The following is a 16,932-nucleotide window of genomic DNA, read 5'->3' as shown; positions in this document are numbered from 1 at the left end:
TAGTGTGACCAATACCAAGTTTTTCCCTTGCATGGAATACATACAGCAACTATGAGCATGTCGCTGCCCCAACAGTGCAGCACAATCTAGTCTCACAGACCAAACCAACTTTTGCTGTGAGTGGCAATGAAATCACATCTGCTCTGAAAGTGCAACAGCAGACAGAAAGGCCCATGAAAAAAATGGCTTTCTGCAGAAGGAGCCGCCATTTCTTTTCATACCTGTTGCCCTTAAGGAAAGCATCTCCTCCCGTAACATCGGTGTCTCCTGTCAACATCTTGAAAGTGGAGGATTTGCCAGCACCATTCACACCCAGGAGTCCAAAGCACTGCAAAGATTAAAAAGACCGGATCAGCACATGCATGCCCCATTCATCATCTCTCACACATTCCTTGTGTTGTTGCATGAAAACAGAAGGAGCCATGGGCACAGCAGTTGGCAATGGTGGGAGATTCCATGGCAGGGAGCTTGGGCTGGCCAGAGTAGAATATGGTATGTTTGTGTGGGATTTCCAGTGTCCCCGAGAAGAGCCTCACATCTTGAGCAATGTTTCACTAAATACATGCAAACGACGACTTGGAAATCTTACCTCTCCGGGTGGAATTCCAACGCAGATCCTATCCACAGCAGGCTTTCGTTTCATTCTGTATACCTGGAAGGAAGAACAGAAATTTGCTCATAGCTGGCAACAACTAAGCTTTGCATCCTCTACCAGTGCATTTCTCTTCTTCGACAAAATCAGTAGCAGGGCCTCTGCCTACAGTTCAGTTTCTCAAAGGACATCCAGATTTTGTCCTATTTGTTTGTAAATTCGGCATATCCCAGCAAGTGTATATGGGGGGAAAGCACTTATGTGATCAATGAATTCATGAATGGGGCCATACCAACTAATCCAGACATAGGCAAACTCGGCCCTCCAGATGTTTTGGGTCTACAACTCCCATCATCCCTAGCTAACAGGACCAGTGGTCAGGGATGATGGGAACTGAAGTCCCAAAACATCTGGTGGGCCGAGTTTGCCTATGCCTGAACTAATCCCTAGTAGTGGCAGACTTTGGACTCTCAAATTTCAGCAGCACTCTGTGTGATGATAAAATTTGGTCACACACACCCTGCACTCTGTTCTGTATTGTTGTGGCACCTAGTGCAGTTGAACTGGTCACGCTACCCTAAAACCGTCTCTGTCCCTAGCAGCACTGATGTCAGGAAGTAGGGCAATCATCTGATGTGCATAGTGCTGGGAGGCAGAGCTAGTTAGCATAGCCCTGTTCATACGTTGATTCAGTGAGTGAGAGGTACTTTCTGTTTGAAATGCAGACCATTATCAACAGCGGCAATCCCTTTTGATTCTAGGGAATGCATGAAAATAGAGAGTGAACCCCATGAATTTGGGGTGTCACGGAATGGTGGCTGTGACGTTAACATGTGAGAGTGCTGGAGGTGAAATAGGTAAACAGGTTACCCAATCAGAACCCAGGGGGGTGGAGTCAGAGAGACTATAAAACCAGCTCTGGGAGGGGCGAAGGGGGGAGTTTGTTGGGAGTTGGGTGGTTGGTTGGAGTGGGAGTGAATTGGGATAGAGTTTGTGGGTAGGTTGAGTTAGTGTAGCGAAATAAGCTGAGTCAGGAACAGTTAGGGGCTAGGAAGGCAAGTAAATATCTGAGAGGTGGTTTGGTGGGGGAGAACAGGTAGCGGAAGTTATAGGTCTGGATAGGCACCCCATGATTGTAATTGACCGATACCGTTTATGAAACCACACACTTGTTAAACTGCAATAAATAAAAAGAAGTTTATGTTCCAATTTAACCCTGACTAGACTCAGTTTTGTACCAGGTAGGGCCTGGGTGGTGGCAGCGAGAAATAAAGTGGCGGCACAGGGATCAATAGATGGTGAAACGTCCGGGGACCCTGTGTGATCGCCACAGTCGCTATCAACACTTGCTCCATAATTTCAGGCATCCATCAGCAGGAAATTGTACAGCAGCACCATTCGGTGGGTTGCTAGGGCCCATGCATCAGTGGCAATGGAAATACAAGCTTCCCCCATGCACAGAATGCCCAAAGAACTTCTCACTTGTCTTCTCACCTTGGTTAGTTCTTTGATTTCTAAGATATCGCTCTGCCCACCGCCACCAATGATCCTCTGCCGTTCTCTGTTCACGTCTTCATCCTCTTCATGCACAGGCGGAAGTTTAGCATTGCTAGTTCTGTTGGGCGGGGGGAGGGAGGAATGCATCACTTGGAGGTCAGGTTTGTGCACTGATAATTCAAGATACATTCAGTAACAGGCAGACCAGTCCTAGACTTCTGGATCTCATTCCAAAGGTGGTGTAAAAGGTAAAAGGACCCCTGACCATTAGGTCCAGTCGTGGCCGACTCTGGGGTTGCGGCGCTCATCTCACTTCACTGGCCGAGGGAGCCGGTGTACAGCTTCCAGGTCATGTGGCCAGCATGGCTAAGCCGCTTCTGGGGAACCAGAGCAGTGCACGGAAATGCCGTTTACCTTCCCGCCGGAGTGGTACCTATTTATCTACTTGCACTTTGACGTGCTTTCGAACTGCTAGGTGGGCAGGAGAAAGGAGGAGTACACAATCTCTTTTGTAAATAATTAAGGTTCCAACTCACTCTTTAGCTAATGGCCAGCTCCCTGCATATCCTGGAAATTAACACACAATTCCGCGAGCCACTTCCCACCTTACATTTTAAGGTGTGGACCTTAACATCTGTAGGCAGCTCAGGGAGTTTATTTTTGGCTGAGGAGTGGGATAAAATGCTTTTGAATGAATGAATGAAGCATGGGTTTCTGGTGCTATTATTGCTTCCTGTGTTATCCCTTTTCTGACTTCACTTACTGTGGGGAGGGGTGGTAGAGACGCTTGCCTTGGCAGCGCTGCCCCCCCCCCAATTATTTGGATCCTCAAAATCTGCATATGCCTTTCCCCACAATGGGTGTTCATTGTCACAAAGGCCATTTTACCTGGATTTGATAAAGAACCTGTACTGGATAAGCACAGTGATGATGAAGAAGACGACTCCTTCCACAGCCATGGCGAAAAGATTCCGTCCCACCAGGTCCCAGGAGAGAGGGGAGACAAAGCGGTTCTCGCCTAATGGGGAAGAGCAGAGGCTGTCATTCAACTGTCCGATCAGACGTCTGGGAAGGCCCCCTATTACTACACTGTATGCAACAAGCTCGTACGTAAGAGCAACACACACTGTACTGATCTTTAATATACCTCAGATGTTCATCGCAACAGAGACACAATTTAAACACTCAGCAAACCTGATGGCTGGCACCTGAGATGTTCTAATTTCAGTAATTTGCAAATTACCAAGGATTTTTTCCACACGCTACACAGGAAACCCCTGAGTTTACCTCTGATCTAAGAGTCAATCCTGGCTCCCCAGTTTGTAAACATGATACATCTGCTAGAAAATGTGTATTTGTTGCTGCTTGTTACCCATACAGTGGTACCTTGGGTTACAGACACTTCGGGTTACAGACGCTTCAGGTTACAGACTCCACTAACCCAGAAATAGTACCTCGGGTTAAGAACTTTGCCTTCAGGATGAGAACAGAAATCGTGCTCCAGCGGCGCGGCAGCAGCAGGAGGCCCCATTAGCTAAAGTGGTGCTTCAGGTTAAGAACAGTTTCAGGTTAAGAACGGACCTCCAGAATGAATTAAGTTCTTAACCTGAGGTACCACTGTACATTAAATCATCTTAGAATGAACACCTAAAAGATTGGTTGCATGCAAATTGGTTCTCATATTCTGATCTTCCTGATGACAAACAGTACTTTTGAAAGCACATTCCTATCCCAGATGGTTGCAAAGCTGTGCTTGGAACTACATTGAGTAAAGACTGCTGAAATATCTGAAGACAAACAGGTGGCCAATTAAATTTTCCAATGGTTGTGGTGGAGAAGAGAATAATTCTTTTGCCCTCCCTCCACATTGTGTAAAATGGTTAAGAATTGCAGAATAAATAAGAGTACACAAATGCACTTAATTTGAATACTTTATACAGGTTGTAAAATTCAGTTTTCTCAGTGCAAAATGTTTGATTTCAGAGTATCCACCCAACAGTGCCTTACAGCCCAAGTCTCCACAGTCTAGGATGTGTTGAGAATTCCGCTCCACCTTAAGGGACAGACGTGTGGAATTGTTGCATGTGACATGTCTGTTTACATTCCAGCACAGTATGCTGGGAACTTCCGTTTGTGTATAGTTTCCTGTTTTGCTTTGGACACGAAGGAGATCAGACATGTTTCCCTTTTTTCCTGATCTACGCTGAATAAACTTGCTTGTAAATATGCCCACACAGCCTCTTGTGCTGCTTCTGTTTGTGGCGTTTTCTCTGCTGCATAGTGTGCTCAGTCTTCTGAAGCCTGGGCCACAGATTTATGCTGCGCCAAGGACCGGAGTTCGCCTGGCACACCAGCCGATGGGCTGGAGCCAGCTGGGGGCCTGCCAATTGCCCCCATTTCCTTGGGTGCATGTCAACAGGACGATGCCATTAGGCCAACAGCTCACTTACCAAATCTTTCTAGGGCATCTGCCATAGCTTGATTTTTCACCATGTCAATCAGGCCCCGGCCCAGGCAGAAATGGGGGAAGATGAGGAATACTGACTTCAGGATGTCATTGATGTCGGTCAGCTTCTAAAGACACAAAATGGCAGTCAGTTGCTTGGAAATTTACAACAACAACAACAAAGGGACAGATATCAAGAGGCAGAGAATGGAAAAACTCAGAGAACTTATCCAGAAAGAGTTAAGCATGCACCCACCGAAATTAAAGACTAAACTGATTTCGAGATTAAGGACTTATTTCTTTGGCATAAAAGAATTCAGGTTGGTTTTGGGTTTAAAATGTAGCAGATTTAAGGGCAATGTCGCATTATGGCAGCCAAAATTAATGGCTTACCCTGAGCGAACAGCGTGCTAGTGCATGCAGCCCTGAAGCTCTGCTTTTCCACTGATACAAGGGCAACAAGCCATCAAGCCTTGGCTTGCTGTTACAGCCGAACCACGGTTGTGCTTTGTTTTTCCTGAACATGCCAGGTTCAAACTTTGGCTTCCTCAACATTTTTTCCAGAAGAAACAAATCACAATCCCAGTTTGGACATAACAACAGTACATGCTCTTGTTGCTTGTTGCTCTTGTTTGTGCAAGGAGAGGGGCAAGGCAAGAGCAACTGGGCGGTGTTCACTAGCATGCTGCTTGCCTTATTCTGACAGGCAAATTGGTCCACTGTGTTCAGTCCAAATGGACTGGAAACTTCCAATGTTGAACTCTGAAACAGAACCTGATCTGGTTCGGATGTCACACAAGAATGAGCCTAGATGCGTGTCAGAGTCACACGCTTTTCCTTTACTCCAGCATGGCCACAAGAAGTGTGGAAGCTTTTGCTTCTGTTTTGGATAAACCACAGCTTTTGTTTCATCTGAAGCCAACAAAACTGTGCTTAATATGAACTATGGTTTGTATGGAATAAGGCAGTTTCAAACCATGGGTTATATGAAGCTGGCTTGTTCCAACAAACTATAAATTAAGGAAAGCACAGCAAACAGCAAAGCACGCTGGCTGCGGCCACCAAGAACTCACATTGCTGGTGAAAAGCTCGAGGACAAAAGTGGCGACACTCCCATTAATACCGATGAAGAGGTTCACACTGGTGAGCACCACGTATGCTGTGCTAGGGATCTTGAACACAAAGGATGCCGGGTACATGAGAGGCGTTATGGACCACCTGGGAAACAGAAAGGAGGTGACATTAAGGAACTCCATTGCTACATCCTGATTGGTCGTCAGCACCAGAGCCGAAAGGGCCTCCCTTACCCATAGAGCAAGAGGAGAAGAGCCAGCACGGGAAGGTTGCTTGAGGACACGTAGGATTTCTGCTGGAAGCCAATGAAGATGATGATGACCAAGGTGGCTGGAACTACATAGTTGCACTGCAAGTTGAAAAGAGAGAAAGGAAAATGCAATCAGAATAGCTCCAGCTTAAAGGATTCAAATGACCATAGACAGGGTAGGGTTTTTCCCCTATCATAGAAACATAGCTGTCAATGTTTCCCTTTTTTAAAGGGAAATTCCCTTATTCCGAATAGGATTCCTCGCAAGAAAAGCAAAAAGTTGACAGCTATGCATAGAAAGCAACCCTAAAGTCAAGCAACGGACAAAACTGAGCTTCTCCAGATTGCAACCACAGTGAGACAAAGATGGTGCAGGAAGCAGAATTATCTCTCCTTTGCACAACACTGTCAGGTAGATGGACAGAAAAGGGAAGGAAGCCTGATGAGACTTCATGATGCCTATATTACTCTCTTAGCAGGTCAGAGTGTGGGGATAGGCATGCAATACACACTTCAGATGCACTCTTTGATAGAATGTGTTCTCTCTCTAAAGACAAAAGTGTGTGGGGGAGATAATGCAGAAACATACATAGCCTTACCATATCCCACACAAAATTAGCCAGCCAGTAGGTCACTGGCTTCACGCCACAGATGAACTGAAGGTGCTTGGCCTTAGTGACACGCTCCTGGATCAAGAAAACCACAAAGCTGGCCGGGACAAAGGACATGGCAAAGATGACGCAGATGGAGACCAAAACATCCACCGATGTCGTCATCCTGAGCAAAGAGAAATTTCAAAAGAGAGTGAGAAATGAGCTTGTAGATTTGACCGGGTGCACCGTAACCCGTTGCTCAGCTACATCCTTGGTTAGGAGTAGCCATGGAAACAGGCCAGTTTCTACCACGCCCTGTAGCTGCCGAAGCAGAAACTGGACTTAACTCTCCTGTTTAATTTTAAGGAGGTAATTTCCCCTCTCCCCTTATCCTCTCCCCATCCACCCGCTTCTGGGACGTACAAGGCGACTTCCGAGAGCTGCTGCTTGGTGAGGTTCAGAGGGTGGTTGAAGGCCGTGATGCCGTAAGCGCTGGGGTTCTCTCCCTCTTGCAGGTTGGCGCGCAGAATGGCATTGTTCATTATGTTGAGAAAGGCGCTGATGGCGTGCCAGCCTTTGTTGTTGAACCACACCTGGAAAGGGCACACAGTGGAATTAACAAAGAGTAACGCAGAAGCTCTTCACTTCGGGAATCAAACTGTAGACGCTCCCCACCGGTTTATTGCAAATTTGGCCTTTTCTCTTACCAGGTTAATTTCAAACATAGTAAGAGGAAAGGCTTCTGGGTGTCTCAGTGAAGCATGCCTTCAATTTTATTTTATTATCAAGTGCTTTAGCTGTTAAACTTTGAGAGAAGCCTCTGTGGACATTCAAGAACAACTTGCACCTGGGCTACTAAGATACAGAACAAACAGGTGGAATTACCTTTACATTATCATTCGTGTCCATGCCCTTCATGAAGCTCGACAGGCTGTTAAGGAACCGTTCTCCAGAGCCCCCCTAAAAGGGATAATAACAAAGAACATGAATTGGAATATGCTTGTGGGGCGGGGCAATCCTACACAGGTATATTCAGAAATACCCTTGAGTTCACTAGGGCTTACTCCCAGGTAAGTTGTTATAGAATTGCAATCTTGCGTACCTAAGTTTGCACTGTTTAGCTGTTTTAGAATTCCTTCCTACCCTTTCCCAAAAGACCACCTGAATTCCAAATCAAGTAGCAAGGCCTAAGCCATTTATTTTCGCATAGAAATCTCTGCTCTGTTTACCTTGGCTATTTCCAAGATTTTCTTCACTTGCTTGATTGCTTCATTAACTTCTTCACGGCGAGGGAGCACCAGAGAGCTACTGGCTCCCAATGAAAAGCCACCATACCTGGGAACACATTAAACCAGATTAATTTTTATGGTTTGCGTATATGAGTCTTCCCCCTCCATTAAGAGACTTTTGCTTTTCTTGTCAGCAATTTCAGGTTTGCAATCCTGGTCTGCTACTCAACAAAAAGAAATTAAATTGTTGGGATGCACAGCTCTCTGGAGCCTCACACTGAGATAATAAAATAATAACGTACACTATAATCTTGGACATAAAGATGCCTGTTGACATATATACAGTGGAAAGCCATTTCGTACATGCCTGTGAGTCACATTATCTCCCAGTGGTCACATACACTGAGTGAATAATTACTGGGTAAAAATAATGATCTAATCCTGCAAATGTATTTCAGGAGTTCCTATCATTCTGAAACTAGAGGCAGGAGTGGGGCATTTGGGAATGAACAAGCTTCACCAAAAAAAGACAAAGAGAAAGGTGTATTTACCTGAATTCATTCACCCAAAACTTATTGCTCAAACTGTGAATGCAAAAAGAAGAGAAAAGGGGGTTGTTATGTCAGACACAATGAAGTAAAGCAGGGACAAACATAGCAACCTCCAGATGTTCTCGGACTACAACTTCCATCCTCCCTGATAGGCTGGGGTAATGGGAGATGGAGTCCAAAAACAACTGGGAGGACATCATGTTGTTAAAGCATGCTGCACATCAGTTACCTTTTCCCGATGATCTGTGCATAGGTCTTCACCAGGTAATCAGAAATGTTGCGACCTGTCAGGTTTTGCAGGATATCTGTAGTGTTCAGTACTCTCTGCGGCCAATGCGGGGGAAAGAAGAAACCGAAAAGATAAGGGTTTTATTGGCTATGAAATACCTCGAATGCTGTATGTCATTCATTTGGTCTACCTGAAATCTAAAGCTATGAAGAAACATAGAGCTTTTGTGTGGAAACCTGATGGAATTTAATCAGCTCATGGCTGATTAAAACAAGATATAGCCACAATGAGAAAATTAGACAAAGGCACCATGACAAATCTAAAAACACAGGTTAGGGGCCCACAGGAAGGTTCAGTTCTTGCTGCACTTTACTCTGGAATCGTACAGGATCCGGCGAGAGTGTTTTGACTAGTTATTGTGAATAGCTCAAAAGCCTCTTTTATTCAGACTAAAAAACGTTACTCTTGAATATATAAATATATGTTATACTTCATTATTATCATCATTGGATGTTTGGAGTTGCCTGGTGTGCTTTGTTAAGTGTTGGCAGAAAGTGTTTATTTTATTATTTGTTTATAGAAAGATATCTATATGCTGCTAATTCATTTATTAAAAAACCAGGGCAGCTTACAATTGTACATAAAAAGCATATGTAACTTTACACACAACCCCCCCCCCCCGTACCTAGTCTTTTCTACATATCAAAGTATTTTTTACCTGGGGGGGAGGGAGGCCACCAGCTGCTGCTGGGCAAACTGGGAGCATCTTCTTCACCTTCTCGTTGCTACAGACGCACGATGGGGAGGGGTTCTCCATAGTCCAATTGCCGTTCTGGAAGATTTCCATCAATTCCTCAGGCACAGGATCAGTGGTCCAGCCCTCTTCGCCTACTGAGCACGGAGTATTCCTGCACAGAAAAAAGGCAGAAGGGCAGAGTCAACATCGAAGCGTTTCAGTAATCACATCGTCCACCAGGTTGTCTTTGTCACCTGCTATGTGCTAGCAGCTGTTGTGGTCAGTCCATCTGTCCCACTTTTAAGTTGCACTTTAAGTAGATTACGGTTGAGAGGAAATGGGTTATAATAAAAATAACAATTGTTGTTGTGTTTATGGTTCGCCAAACTTATAACTTCAGGAACGGTATCATGCTTCAGGTGATAGTTACGATGCTGTGATGTGATGAGTGGCCAGAAGGGACAGGGCAGTGAAGCCCCACTTTAAAATACTGGAAGCCTAGGCTGGATCTACAGTGGTAACTCTGGTTGTGAACGGGATCCGTTCTGGAGGCCTGTTCACAACATTAAAAGAGTGCAACCTGCAGTGGCGCATCTGCGCACGTGTGGCTTGCAATTTGCCCCTTCTGCGCATGTGTGTGGCGTCATTTTGTGCTTCTGCGCATGCGCAAGCAGCAAAACCCGGAAGTAACCCTTTCGGGTACTTCTGGGTCGCCAGAGGACGTATCCTGAAAGAACGTAACATGAAGCAGATGTAACATGAGGTATATTGATCTTCTAAACATTGTTAACAGAATGTTCTATAACTCTTAATGGCAGTTTTCCATTGCTGGTGGCTTGCTGCTCTGAAGCGCCCTCTGCTGTCACATTTTAGTGACACATTTTTAACGTCATAAATGATGATGAGTGTAGCTCCGACCCTATTCAGTGACTTTCTTTGGGCTGCTGAGATTTTATCAGGATTTCCCCATAGCATGCACTTCCCAACAGAGATCTTTTTCATAAGCTGCATTCTGCAGCCAATGCCACATTTGATATACACACACGCAGCCTTGACAATAACTTCAAAGAGAGGCATTAAGGAAAGAGAGCGGACTTCACCTCCAACTCCAACCCCCTCTTTCCACAAGGGTTTTGCAAAGGTCCCACTTACGGAATGGAGTATCCTTCCATGCAGCGGGTACCGAAACCAGGTTTGTTGAGGAGAGCATCCAAAAGCTTCTGGGTTCCTGTGTCTTCTGGAGCATCATTGCTATGGGACCAAAGACATCATCAGGGGCCTGAACTACAGCACAGGCAGAGAAAGCAACCAACACGGAACAGAGAAGCGTTCAGGGAGACGAAGTCTTTGCTTCAAGCAACAGTATCTGTTCCTTATTGTTAATACTTTTATTGTTTGGAATGGAACAAATTTTATTTGGGCAGGAAGGCTGAGTAATACAGTGGTGCCTTGGTTCTCAAATGCCTTGGGACTCAAACAACTTGGAACCCAAACACTGCAAACCCAGAAGTAAGTGTTCTGGTTTGTGAACTGTTTTCGGAAGCCGAATGTGCTCCGTTTTGAGTGTTACACTTCCAATTTGAGTGCCACGCTTCCATTTTGAGTGTTATGCTGAGGTCAGTCTGTTTTTGCTATTTATTTCGCATTTTTGTGGCTCTTTTGTTTTTGTTTTTGTGATTGTGTGGAACCCAGTTCAGCTACTGATGATTGATTGATTGATTGTGTGACTTCAGTACATTATTTATTGCTTTCCTTTTATGGATCAACGGTCTTGCTAGATAGTAAAATTCATGTTAAATGATTGTTTTAGGGGTTGTTTTTAAAAGCCTGGAATTGATGAATCCATTTTGCATTACCTTCTGTGGTAAAGCACGCCTTGGTTTTGGAACACTTTGGTTTCGGAATGGACTTCTGGAACAGATTAAGTTTGACAACCAAGGTACCAGTGCAGTAACAAAAAAACAGCTGGCGTTCTCATCGCACAGTTCACATTTTACTTCTATCCTCCCTCCCACCTCCATTGCAGAGTTTGATACGTACCTGATAAACGTGTACTGCTGATCATACATCCATGGCTGCAACTCCAAGCTGGGATATTTACCAAAGGGAGGCACAATCAAACTAAATATAAGAGCAATGCAGACGAAGACCGCTGGGAGAACAATCTGAAAATTATAAATTAGAGTCGTTCACATCAAATGGTCTGAGAAATAAGAATGCCCCCTCACGCTCACACTGGGACTCGGTTCTTCCCACTTCTAAAACCTTGACACCAACAGCTGAGTCAGCTTGGTCACTGAATTGCACACTTATTTAACCACACTGCCCTCTGGCGGTAATGATGACAAACGAAACTCACTAGCAAATGTAGCCTGCTTAGATTGGATTAGATGTGTGTTCATATCAGTTCTGCTTTTTCAAGTCTGCTAGCTGCTGTTGAGTGTCAGCTAACCAGATTCTATCAAATTCCAAAAACAACCTGGGTGAAAACTTGCCTGTAAGACAGAAATCTGTCTCAAGCGGTGCATTTATGAAACAAAGAGGAAAATGTTTTTGAGAAACCAATAAAATACAACCCACCCACCCCATTTTGTAGCAGGCAGAGCCCATCTCACCTGGGCAAAGAAACCTTTCCTGCTGCGTTTGGCAATAAGCAGCCTCTTCCAGAGCAGAGCTACAAACTGCTGCTGCATCAGCTTCCAGCCCTTGATCTGGCTAGATCCTTTGCCATCCATCCCACTCAGCAGGTCGGTCTCTCGGGATTCTGCAGGCAAACAATCGCAGGCCATGAAACACTCACCCCTCTCTCGCCTAAGCCAAGCAATCTGCCCTAGGCAAGATATGTTCTCTGATTTAAACTATTCATCAAATGCAAGCAGCAGGATGAATATTTAAGCAGGGAGAAATATATTACATCATCCAAATGTTCTTACAAGCTTTTGAGGTTGAAGGCACGCCAGCTCCTCTTGCCTTTGATGTAGCTGAAGGAAAATGCTGGCAGGCACACAACAGAGAAACCCTCACCAATATTGCTAACAGACTTGTACGTGGATCCATAATGCAGTTTGTCTGGCCTACGTTTATGGAATGCTGAACTTGCAGTTATAAACCTCCAGAGATAAGGTGTTGGGGACTGCTCTTCCCGGTCCATTGTCACACTTGGCTAGAGGTTTTATGGGGTTCTGCTGGCTGGCTTGGGCTGTATTGTGACTAAGAGCCGGCTCACACACGGATGGAAAACACTTGACTACTCATCACTTGACGATTCAGTCTGATGGTCCGACATGGCCATCAGGTGATTAACATGTAGGGTGTACATCATAGGTAGGCAAACTAAGGCCCAGGGGCTGGATCCGGCCCAATCGCCTTCTAAATCCGGCCCGCAGACAGTCTGGGAATCAATGTGTTTTTACATGAGTAGAATGTGTCCTTTTATTCAAAATGCAACTCTGGGTTATTTGTGGGGCCTGCCTGGTGTTTTTACAAGGGTACAATGTGTGCTTTTATTAAAAATGCATCTCTGGGTTATTTGTGGGGCAAAGGAATTTCCCCCCCCCAAAAAAATATAGTCCACCCCCCCCCCAAGGTCTGAGGGACAGTGGACCAGCCCCCTGCTGAAAAAGTTTGCTGACCCCTATATATCATGCCTTAGCCTATCAGCAATGGTGTTTCACCCTTTAAATGAAGTATAACATACAGTGGTACCTTTGTGTACAAACTTAATCCATTCCAGAAGTCCGTTCTTAAACCAAAGTGTTCTTAAACCAAGGCGTGCTTTCCCATAGCAGCGGGGGACTCAATTTACACTCAACAGGAAGCGGAACATGTTCTGCTTCCAAGGCAAAGTTCACAAACCAAAACACCTAGTTCCAGGTTTGCAGCGTTCTTAATCCAAGTTGTTCATAAACTAAGCTGTTTTTAAACCAAGGTACCACTGTATTATACTTCAGTAAAGGGAGACCAATTATGGGCTCTCCATTCCTGGAGTTTTCAAGCAGAGGTTGGAGAGCCATCTGCTGTGGGGGGAGGGGTCCCTCTAGTTCTGGATTTCCTCCCACACGCTCTGGGTTGAAGTAGCCCCCATCCGCCTGGCTCCATGAAACATGAAGGGACCCTTTGCATCTTTTACCTGGGTCCACGTCGGAATCATTGGGGTCAAAAGCATCATCTTCTGTGAATGGACGGAGGCAGCTTTGCCTGTCTCCAAAGACGCGGTTTCTTCTGGCTGGTAACGTGCCATCTGAAAGGGAAAACTCAAGAGTTAGCTTCCTGAGGTTCAGCTGGATCCATCTTCTTCTAACGCTAACTAGAGAAGTGACACTGATGAACTGTTGCAGCAGGAAGTCTTCAGGTGGGCTTCCATTTTGTTTCATTTTCTCAGTAGTAAGAACCCTAGATGGAATGCAGCTTCAAGGAAATAGCATGTGCATTCTTCAAGTTGCAAGGGAAATGTAAAGTGTTATGAGATGAATGCAGGTTTGGTTCAAAACTGAGAGTTGAATAGAGGGAGAGAGACACACCTCTCTAGGCCAGGGGAACTTGTGCCTCCTCTCCCTCCTCAAAGGTTGATTCACTACAACTTCTATCATCCCTGGCCACTGGCAATGTTGACTGGGGCTGGTGGGAGCTGGAGTTCAGCAGCATCACACTCCAAACTCCAGCCCCTCGGGCTTGTCAAGGCTGGCCCAAGACATTTTGCTGCAAATGTCCCCCCCCCCTTACAGGTTAAGGTGTACAGTCAAAGCAGGTCAACTCCTGAGGCAGAAAATCTCACAAGTGCCTTTCCCTCCCCTAGCAGTTCATACACAACAAAAATCAAGCAAACAAACAATAATTTGCTGCCTTCTCAAGACACTCAAAAGCAGCTGCCTGAGTTGACTGCCTCACTCTGCCTAACAGCAGGGCCGGCCCTGATGGGTTTCTGAATATTCTGTGCAGCCATGCTAAGGGTAAACTCAAATGGTATAGCCCCTTAACGAAGGCTACCCCAAAATGAAAACAGATTGCAAACAGATCTGAATCTGATATGTGTTGGAAATGCAGAGAAGCAGAAGGAACATGTTTTTCATACGTAGTCGACATGCAGAATAGTTAAGAAGTATTGGGAAATGATACATAATGAGATGTGGGAGAAAAAGTTTCAAAAAACATTCACCCCAACACCAGAGGCATTCTTTCTGGGAATGGTGATGAGGCAGAGGTGCCCAGGATCCAGAAAAACTTGTTTATGTATGCAACTACAGCAGCTCGGATTTTGTTAGCCCAAAAGTGGAAGGTGAGAGAGAGGCCCAACCAGCAGAATAAGAGAGCAAGAAGATCAAGTATATAAAGAGGAGTGGAATTTTTGTGTGGAATATTTGGAAAATAACGCTAGCGGGATTAAAGTAAATTCAACAGCATAACACAGTAGAGAGATATAACTGGGGGTGGGACTAAATTAAATGGATTTTTTTTTGTTCTTAGAATATAGCAGATATTATGGAAATTTTTTAAAGAACCATGGAAGGGGAATGAGGGAAATTGATGAATGCATGACTACAATGGTGGATATTTAATGATGGAAATGCATATCTGAAAAATTTCCAATAAAAATCAATATTTAAAAAAGGGATTGCAAACAGGATGGACACAAATGAAGTGCTGCCATGCCGTATTTTTTTTTGGGGGGGCATGCCCCATACACAAATGAAGTGCTGCCATGCAGAAATATATTTTTTTGGGCAGGCCCAACATTGGGGACCATAATGTCTGTATAGTCAGATCCGCCAACATCATATTTACCTGAGGTCTCTGCGTCCACACCATGTTCTTCTGCCACTTTGAGAAATATCTGCAAGGGAGAAATGTTGAAATGACTGCACTCACCTTTGTTAGCCACACAATGGGACCTACTTTCCCCCAAAGATCTCTGCAATTCCCTCCCTCCCGCTTCAGAGCATGCTGCCAATAGAACATGCAAGGGGTGAGCCATCTGAACCACAACAAACTGCTTCCAGTTTCCAGCAGGTTTATACAGCTGGGAGAATTGCATGGCAAAGTTTCTCCTGGATTAATAATTTCAGGCAGCAGGTGAGGGAATCAGACTTTTGGATGGGGTTTGCCTGAATATGCAGAGAAAGCACATGCCTCCAGAAATGCCGCTATTCCTCAGGTTTGGTGGAAATCGAAATTCACCCACACATTTTGGACAAAGGGTCTCCAATACCATTTCCAAAATTGTTAAAACAACCTCTCTCGCCAATTCCAGCTTTAGCCCTGCTCCCATTTAAACCTAGATTCTGATCTTACTAGTCAACATAAAGATCTAACTTTTCCTTCTACTGACGGCTGCACGTTTGGCGATAGTGTGCTTTTGGGTTTTTTTGGTTTTTTAAAATACTTTTTATTAAGTTTTCAAAAGCAAACTCAAAGAAGAACATAAGTCAAATTTCCAAAAACAAAGTCCACTTAAACATAAACTCTTGCATCCAGCATCTTAGTGTTTTCTTATTTACACTGCGCTTTGTCGTGCTCAGATGATAGTGTGCTTTTGGAAATCCCAAAAGCTGAGCTTCCCCTTAACACATGGTTCAACCATATCTGGGACGTGGCTATTTCAGTGCGAATAACTGGGCTTAGAAAGGTAGCAAAAGGTGTTATAAAGAGAGACACCTTTGATGAAACCTGGTCCCCCTTCTTTTCATACGTAAGGGAACTAGATAGCAAATTGTTCCCCCACTACCAGCAGAGAGAGAGACAGACAGAGAGAGGGGGGGGGGAGAATTGCTGGTATTTCTTCACTAGGAAGCGCATGGCTCACATACCTCTTCCAGAGTCGTCTCAGAGATGCCATAGCTGGAAATGCCAAGGTCAGAGAGGCGGTCATCAATCTCATGAAACAACTCCACAAAAGCTCCCTCTTTAGCGGCTTCGTAGGGCAGAACATAAGTTATCTCATGGCCAATGTCTTCCACCAGCCTGGCTTCAGGGACATGCTTCATAATGAGATTAGAAATTGCAGAAACATCTGGAAGAACCAAGATATCATCAAATTCCTCCACTGCTGAAAGTTTGCTCTCCACCACACTGATCAAAAACCAGATTTTTTTACTATTTGAGGATTTTTGATCCATTTCTCTGGGCAACATCCCTGCATGTAGGCTTACAAGTATACACTCGTAAGGAACCCATCTTTTAGCACAGAAGAACTTACCCTCTGAAACTCCCTGCACTTTGAAATTCGGCAGGCAACTTCACTGTACCATTTAAGGCATGTGCTAAAAACTTTGTTAAGTCAAGCCTGCCCGGATATGTAAAGTTGACATGCATTTAAAAAGGTGGTTTTATCTTTAAAATGTGTGTTTTTAAACTGCTCCTTTTCATTTTATATTTTTGTTAAGTTGGTTTTTAACTCAGACTTCTATTGATAATTTTAATGTTTAAGGCACTTGGAGGTTTTGTGATTAAGAGGTATATAAATGTCATTACGAAAATAAAGTAAAATAAATGATGGAAGATTTACGGTAAATGAAACAGAGAGGGGAGGAAGAGGAGGAGGAGGAGGAGAAAAGAGGAGGAGGAGAGGAAGAAGAAGAAGAAGAAGAAGAGGAGGAGGAGGAGGAGGAGGAGGAGGAGGAGGAGGAGAAAAGAGGAGAAGGAGGAAGAGGTATTGGGTCCAAGGCAAGAAATAAAAATTGCTGGGAAAAGCAACAGAAAAGTGACAGGGTGAAAACTTTTTTAAAAACACAGAGGAAGC

At 44.6% G+C, this 16,932-nt stretch overlaps 1 protein-coding gene across 1 annotated transcript in view; it reads right to left on the bottom strand.

Annotated features, from left to right (window-relative positions):
- The window catches only part of ABCA1 (ATP binding cassette subfamily A member 1), a 104,063-nt gene that overhangs the window by 10,658 nt on the left and 76,473 nt on the right, over positions 1-16,932 (bottom strand). The window contains exons 25-44 of the mRNA XM_082204465.1: positions 16,001-16,203; positions 14,979-15,027; positions 13,327-13,437; positions 11,813-11,961; positions 11,238-11,362; positions 10,350-10,448; positions 9,180-9,369; positions 8,462-8,556; positions 8,233-8,265; positions 7,682-7,787; positions 7,338-7,412; positions 6,876-7,045; positions 6,459-6,636; positions 5,843-5,958; positions 5,609-5,753; positions 4,540-4,663; positions 2,978-3,107; positions 2,087-2,207; positions 590-652; positions 222-328 (exon numbers count right to left, since the gene is read on the bottom strand). Of these exons, the coding sequence (XP_082060591.1) occupies positions 222-328; positions 590-652; positions 2,087-2,207; positions 2,978-3,107; positions 4,540-4,663; positions 5,609-5,753; positions 5,843-5,958; positions 6,459-6,636; positions 6,876-7,045; positions 7,338-7,412; positions 7,682-7,787; positions 8,233-8,265; positions 8,462-8,556; positions 9,180-9,369; positions 10,350-10,448; positions 11,238-11,362; positions 11,813-11,961; positions 13,327-13,437; positions 14,979-15,027; positions 16,001-16,203 (2,389 nt within the window). The remainder of the gene's footprint in view (positions 1-221; positions 329-589; positions 653-2,086; positions 2,208-2,977; positions 3,108-4,539; positions 4,664-5,608; positions 5,754-5,842; positions 5,959-6,458; positions 6,637-6,875; positions 7,046-7,337; positions 7,413-7,681; positions 7,788-8,232; positions 8,266-8,461; positions 8,557-9,179; positions 9,370-10,349; positions 10,449-11,237; positions 11,363-11,812; positions 11,962-13,326; positions 13,438-14,978; positions 15,028-16,000; positions 16,204-16,932) is intronic.

Source organism: Podarcis vaucheri (assembly GCF_965113315.1).
Source record: "Podarcis vaucheri genome assembly, chromosome: 17".
Taxonomy (NCBI): Eukaryota; Metazoa; Chordata; class Lepidosauria; order Squamata; family Lacertidae; genus Podarcis; species Podarcis vaucheri.
This window is presented reverse-complemented; position numbering and strand designations above follow the sequence as displayed.